Source organism: Triticum dicoccoides, chromosome 7A, assembly GCF_002162155.2.
Source record: "Triticum dicoccoides isolate Atlit2015 ecotype Zavitan chromosome 7A, WEW_v2.0, whole genome shotgun sequence".
Classification (NCBI taxonomy): Eukaryota; Viridiplantae; Streptophyta; class Magnoliopsida; order Poales; family Poaceae; genus Triticum; species Triticum dicoccoides.
This window is the reverse complement of record NC_041392.1, coordinates 466,797,195-466,804,319: the sequence shown is the minus strand read 5'-3', so window position 1 is coordinate 466,804,319 and position 7,125 is coordinate 466,797,195. Positions and strand designations below refer to the sequence as shown.

General features: G+C 40.9%; 1 protein-coding gene across 2 annotated transcripts; it reads right to left on the bottom strand.

The window, feature by feature from the left end:
• Positions 1-3,281: 3,281 nt before the first annotated feature.
• On the bottom strand, positions 3,282-6,739 carry LOC119328689 (heterogeneous nuclear ribonucleoprotein Q-like). Of its 2 annotated transcripts, XM_037601667.1 has the most exons (10): positions 6,607-6,621; positions 6,434-6,451; positions 5,874-6,299; positions 5,672-5,788; positions 5,455-5,595; positions 5,193-5,384; positions 4,251-4,455; positions 3,838-3,995; positions 3,671-3,756; positions 3,282-3,591 (listed from the first exon to the last, which is right to left on the bottom strand). In XM_037601667.1, the coding sequence occupies exons 3-10, from the start codon at positions 6,282-6,284 to the stop codon at positions 3,483-3,485; spliced, it is 1,419 nt and encodes a 472-aa protein (XP_037457564.1). In that variant the 5' UTR covers positions 6,285-6,299; positions 6,434-6,451; positions 6,607-6,621; the 3' UTR covers positions 3,282-3,482. The 2 variants fall into 2 exon arrangements, with proteins under 2 accessions (XP_037457564.1, XP_037457563.1); XM_037601666.1 differs by lacking the exon at positions 6,434-6,451 and having other exon boundaries at positions 6,607-6,739.
• Between the last annotated feature and the right edge of the window lie 386 nt (positions 6,740-7,125).

Genomic DNA, 7,125 nt, shown 5'->3' with positions numbered 1-7,125 from the left:
TAGGGCCGTATTTTTAACCTCAATGTCATGAATGCGTAGCCCTCCTTGGTCTTTGGGATGACAAACCACACTCCATTTAGCGAGTCGATATTTCTTCTTTTCGCTATCTCCTTGCCAAAAGAATCTTGATCGGAAAAATCCAATCGATGTAAAACTCCTTTAGACAATTGGAAGAAGGAAATCATATACAATACCATATTACTTAGCACTGACTTTATGAGGATCAATCTTCCACCTAGAGATAACAGTTTACCTTTCCAACTACTTATTCGTTTTTGTAGCCTCTTGACATGTTTCCATTCAGTATTTGTGAGACGCAGATAGTGTATCGGTATCCCTAAGTAGTCATCAGAAACTGGCCTAGCCCGCAGTCAAACAAGTCAGTGTACAGGTGAGCCTCATTTTGGGCCTCGCTGAAACAATACAACTCACTCTTATGGAAGTTTATCATAAGACCTGACAGATGCTCGAAGGCTGACAAAATTAATTTCTGATTTCTCGCTCTATCAAGGTTATGATCCATAAGGTTGCCTGTAATGGGAGTATCATAGGTAGTATCATGCATGCCAACTAAGAAATTTTGTTGAGGTGGCATAGAATTAAATGAAAAAAGAGATGCTTAAGTATCATATCATGATATCGTATCACATTAAATAATATACTACTTTGTGTCATGCATAAATGTAGTCATCCATGATATCAACATATGATATTATGCATTACGGATATAGTATCATACACTAGTATCATATGCATGATACCAGTATATGATACAACCCATTACAACCAGCCTAAAGAGAATCGTATCGTCGACATGCTGAAGGATAGAAAGACCACCATCTATAAGGTGATTAACTACCCATCAATTTGGTCATCAACCTTTGCACGCTCAATCATAACAGCTATCATATCAACCACTATATTAAATAGCATGGGCGATAATGAGTCACCTTGTCTCAATATTCTTCGTTTGGAAGTAGTGGCCAACGTCATCATTGACTTTAATGGCCACACGCCCTCTAGAAACGAATCTATGGATCAGAGCGTGCCATTCTGCAGAGAGGCCTTTTATTCTGAGAGTTTGTTGGGGAAAAGACCAATTGACTTTATCATACGCCTTTTCAAAGTCAATGAGTATTACCCCATATATTTCATTATGGTGGCCAATATCTGAAGCAAGTTAGTAGGTCAAAGGTTATACTTCATTAGGGCTCACATGGTAGTAAACTAGTAATCTCAATCTTAGATCGGTGAAATTAGAACTTGGGTCCTAAGGGTTGTTTAAATGAGACGACCCACCATCTTATCCGACATGGCCTCTCATCTTCACATTTAGTCATATTCAACACTTTAACACCACAAGATCATGATCAACTACCAACTTCCATACATCTCCCAAGATGGATCAAGACTTACACGAGACTAAGCATGGCTAAGAAGAACATGGAGTAGGGCAAATATTATTGTAACATCAGGCAACTCCTAATTATGCTAGGATCATTGATAAAGGCCATATGAGGTTACAAGGATGTTTCATGCAAAGGATGGGCGGATCTTAGCATCATAGTAACACAGTTGAATCGATAAAGCTAATGTACTACAAGAGGGAGCAAACAAAAGTAGGATTATCAAGATGGTCAAGGGGTTTTTCTTGCATGTTATCACTGCTTTGGCACTTCTCAACTGTTGTTTGTTTCTCATGTCATCTCGGGATCCTATTCGAGAAGAAGCAAAACACTGGAAAAGAGCAAGGCATGGCACTTAGATCTTCTTCAAAGATATAGGCATGTTCATGATATGTAATGCATCAAAAAAATTTTTGAATATATGCAATGTGTCACATGACATATGGTTTTCAGTATTTGACCTAATGCAACAATTTACAAATTAATTGAAGTTGAAATGCACTGGTTGTAGCATTATAGCAACTCTGAAAATTTATAAAAGGCCATTTAAGTTGTTTAACCTAATCAGGTATTTTCAGTGTATTTCTCATTAATGCAAAGTAGATGAACAGATGAGTGCTATTTTTCTAAACATTTGATATATCATACATATTTTCTGAGTTCGTAAGAATTAGTTGGGATTTTTCAAACTTTAAAAGTACTAGCAAAAGGGCATGTGTGTTGCAACAAGAGAAAAAGAAAATTATAATCTCCAATGACCATGATCACATTTTGCTTCATCACCGAGATACATTATCACTCTCAATTTCATGAAATCACAAACATTTTTGTAACTCGTGAACATATTTGAAATCATGACATTTTTCAAATTCATGAGATAAGGTTTTGGGCTAGGGGAGGGCGTTGGCCACGCGAGCGAGCAAGGTCGACGATGAGTAAACGCGCATGTAAGGGCATGTATAATGGTTGACAAAGTTGTCTTATCTTATGTTTGACACGTAATCTAGATAAGACAATAAAAAGTGATGTACAATGATTATTCTTAGTTTTGTCTTCAATAACTAGATATCTCTAAATATGTGGTGAGACAATTGGTGCTAAGAGATCATCTCTTAATTAAAAGAAGGCAAACATTTTCTTACGGTTTCTCTCTCTTCCACCTCAGCAATTATCCTACGTGGCACTTTTAAGATAGCACTATTGTACATGCCCTAATGACCACACACTGGTCTACTGGCACGAGGTTGAAGAATGAGGTAGTAACGCTAGGTGGACTGGGCCTGAGGGAGAGAACATGGGTCGTGGGTGGCTATTTTGGCTCAGTTGCTCCGGGAATAGAGTTTAATTTATTCTTTCACTTTTATTTTGATTTAAACAACTTCCAGATTATTTGAAAATTCTAGTGAGGTCTAAATCTACTAAAATAATACATGGCTTGATGAAATTATTTTAAGTCCAAATAAAATATTATTTTGTGACTTACAATTTATAATTCTGACTCAGGTTTGATTTAAATATGTAATCTTTCTTTTCAAAAAAAATGTTTGATTTAAATTGGGGTTTAAACTACAAATATGTAATATGTATTTTCAAAATTAATGAAAATTTTATTGTAGTTTCCTAATATTATTGGAATACTATTCAAGAGATTTCACAACGAGAAATTCTCTCAATTTAATAGAACTTCGGTCTATCATTTAGTTGTTATTGAGAGTTGAAAATTATTTGGGAGTTTTGTGCATTCAAAGTTCATGAGAAATTGCAGGGAGAGGGAAACTATGATAAATATTTCAAGATTTCTGAAGGACATATATTAGTGCATTGATTTTCTTGGTGCATTTTGCAGCATTTCAAGAGGTTTTGAGCTATTCACAATTTCACAATTAAACAAGTTATTGAAAAGGCCGGCGCAACAGTACAAGTCTCGGGTGTTTATCAAAAAATAAAACAGAAGAGTACCAAGTCTAAGGCTATAGAAGTCTTACAGGGCAAAACAACACACGCTCCTAAACGCACTCCATCAAAGTTAACAAATCCATCACCTAGCACGACGAAAAATGCAAGGCAAGGTAAAAACTAGTAGGGCCGATAACGCCGGTGGCTTCCCTCGCCGCCTCGGCCACCGCCATCTCGCCGGTCACCACGTCGAGGAGGGGGTGGAGGCGGCATTCCACCAGGTTGTTGCCTAGCAACATTAGCAACACATTGTCAAGGAATTGAAGATGTGTATGCATGGACACTAGTATGTAGAAAAACAGTCTTACAGAACATAGCCAAGGCGACCGTCAGGGAGCACCATCGGTACCATCCTCATTCCAGCTGGTGCTGGTCCTCTACCATAGATCATAGGCTGCGAAAAAAGGATGTGGGTAAAGCCAAAGAAATACATAGCACGGTACTCTACATGAGTTATTAACTTGTGATGTCTTACCTGGTTGAATCCAGGGCCACCACCATAGGCACCATATGGGTCTCCCATGTAGCCACCATAAGGTGGAAGAGGATAGCTAGGAGCTCCTCCAGGCTTGAACGAGTGGTCAGGTTTCTTATCACTCAAAGGTTTGGCCATGGAAACTTCGAGCACTTGCCCTGTATTTCAGACAGCCACCAATTAACCGTGGTACTGCTTGAACAATTTTTCAGGTGTAGCAGTTCATGCTGGAATAAATCTAATTTTACTACGATAGATATTCCTTGAAATATAAACCAACAACTAATTCATCATGAACTGTTAGTACTCCCACATAATCATTACATTCATTCATGTTAACCGATTCCAACAAGAAGACAAAACTCTACAACACTAAATTTCATTTGATAATGAAATGACAAAATGAAAATTACCATCAATTTCGTATTTTTCACTTCCTTTAACTGCCTTCAGTGCACTTGATCTTTCAGCAAAGTGAACAAACCCAAAATCCCTCTTATGCCCGGCCTTAGCAGGCGGTAAAACAATTTTTGTAACCTCTCCATGAACTTCAAAGAGATCCTTAACTTTCTCTTTAGAAACATTCTCCGGCAGGTTCTTCACATATATAGTCTTCACCTGTGAAGAAAATAAGTGTTACAGATGTTCAGCAGACTTGAACAAAATCCGATGTACTCGTAATCTGGATGTACTAAATTATAGGTATGAAAACAAAAAATAACAAGACAATACAGCCTTAAATAGAATGGATATTTCATCCGTCACAGAATGGAGTTTGCATAGGCTGGGCTGATGTAAATTAAAAAATGACTTCAAAGTCAGGATATTATGTTAGTGCAATCAACAACTTCTTGCATATGCTGCAAAAAAAGAAGTCGCTGCGTATCTGATTCCTGACGTGATGTACAGAAGATGAAGTCAGACTGCAGTTATTACTTTCTTTTTCTATGCACAACAAATTATGAACAAGGATTATTCAAATCTAATGCACAATACTTGAAGAGCTATTGTAAGCCACAAAAAGAACAAGGAAACATCAGTTACATCTAATATACTATCTATTTGGAAAATTATGCTCCAGCAAACCTTAATGTGAAAAATGGTATGGTAAGGATGTTAAAATTAAGATCCAAATAAGCCATGCTCCCATAGTTTCATTTAAGCGGCTTCTGTTTGTGTCTCGCAAATAGCAGCATAAAAACACAAGCAAGGTACTTCTGTCACTAAATTAGCCAATCCAACTATCAATATAAGCAGGTCTTAATAAGGATCGCTGCCTCAGATTGTAGTGCTACACAACGTACATTGAAATACAACGCTATGCTTTACAGTTCAATTTTTCATGCAGTGTCTACCTGAGCAGCAGATGAAGAAGAATCTGATGATGACGATGATGAGCCCTTAGGTTCAGCCCAGCTAACAGTCAACTGGCTTCCATCAACCTTAAAGTCTGGTGATGACAATTTCTGCCTGGCATAGTCTGCGCAAGCATGGTTATAGTACTCAACGAAGAGGAACCCGCGGTTACGGCTTGGGTCATGCAAATCCTGCAAGGCAGTTTCTATTAGCAAATCTGGAACCTCCCTGCCACAAAACAAGAACAGATTACAACCGCACCTTGAACATCTCAATATTCACGACCCCTGGCCCCTTCCCTTTGATTATGCTCGTCAGCTCGTCCTCACTCAACCCTTTGGGTACATTGCCAACAAATAACCTGTGCTTGGCCTGGGACAATGAGCATCGCAGTGTTCTCCCCTGCACAGAAGTATCCATTGTTATGGATCAGAAATCACTGTTATCCAGAGTATCCTGCAAAGATAACACATACTACCTTGTGGTCCTTGTCATGCAGTTCTTCGATAGCACGCTGCGCCACATCCTTGGCAGTAAATGTGACAAAGGCAAATCCTTTGTTTTCCTTTGTTTCCTTATCCTTCATCAACCTCACCTGTTAAACCATCGCAGCCATCACATAACATACTCTGTGTTACAAAGCAAATAACCAATATGAGAAGGCTGTGAGTTTTCAGCACCTCAAAGATTTCGCCCAATGGCTCGCATAGCTCGCGGAGGTCCTCCTCGGTGGTGTCTCGGGGGAGGCCCCCGACGAATACCTCCGAGCCCTGCGGGGGTAGTGCGAGGAGCTCCTCCCACTTCATTTTCTCTTCTTCGTCCTCAGGCCCATCACCCTTCTCCATCTCATCACCACTTCCTACGGCAGGTTCATCACTGGCAACCACCATACCGGCGTCCTCCTCCCGGCCATCTCCATCGCCATCGCCCTCGACCTCGATTTGAGGCTCCTCGGGCTCCTCCTCCGGCTCATCAGAGTCCTCGCCACCGTGGCGGCGGCGGCGGTAACCTTCCTCGTCGTCCATGACGTCGTCGTCTCCCTCCAGGTCCACCTGCTCCTCCGGCTCCTCGGACGGCTGCCGATCCGACATCCCAAAACCCTAACCCTAGACAAACGAAAATCCCCGAACCATCAGATGTCGCCCGCGAAATCCGCATTAAACCGCAGAAATTCACAGTGGAAGATACAAATCGAACACGCGTGGTACGGATCTGACGGCGGGGGATCGAAAATCGGTACCTTTGACCCGGAAAAAACCTAGGGAAATTGAAAAGCGCGGCATGATGCGAGAGAGAAACAGTATAAGATTAGCAGCAGTAGTAGTGGGTGGGGACGAGAGGATTCGATTCGATTTGATTTCGATATATGTGAGTACAAGGAATTATTGGAGGAGAGGAGGAGGCGAAGCTTACTGGGGGAGTGGAGTTGTGTGGGTTGGGGAATTTGGCTGGCTGGCTTTGGGGGGAAGCTGCTGCTGCTGCCGCTGCCTCGCGCGGTGAACGGAGAGGGTAGGATGGGGGGCCTTTCGGGAGTGTTTATAGCTAGGGCTTGGAGTGCTCGCCAGCACTGCCCTTGGATTTTTGGTACGGTGTAATAACCGGCAAAGAAAATTGTGAAAAATAATAATCAGAGAATTGGCCGTTTAAAACCTTGATGAGATGGCTTATTGGGTTTTCAGGATTTCTTGATGACACAAATAGGAAAATTAGAAGGTTTGGTGCGCATTTCAATCCTTATGAAAATTACACAAGGTCTCACATGATGTAAGAATTCTTGAAAATTAGGTCAATATATAGATACAATCCTTAGGAATCGAGTATCTTCATTGCTATGAAACACTAAGCCTCCCTCCTCTCGCAAACCTAGCCGGCCGCCGCCACCCTCGTCCCGATCTCTCTCTCTCTCTCTCTCTCTCTCTCTCTCTCTCTCTC

Coding starts and splice junctions, on each gene's coding strand:
- LOC119328689 (XM_037601666.1), bottom strand. CDS start 6,284: ATGTCGGATCGGCAGCCGTCCGAGGAGCCGGAGGAGCAGGTGGACCTG. Junction 5,596..5,671: donor TGCATGACAAGGACCACAAG/GTAGTATGTGTT, acceptor ACTTCTGTGCAG/GGGAGAACACTGCGATGCTC. Junction 3,996..4,250: donor TGAAAAATACGAAATTGATG/GTAATTTTCATT, acceptor TCTGAAATACAG/GGCAAGTGCTCGAAGTTTCC.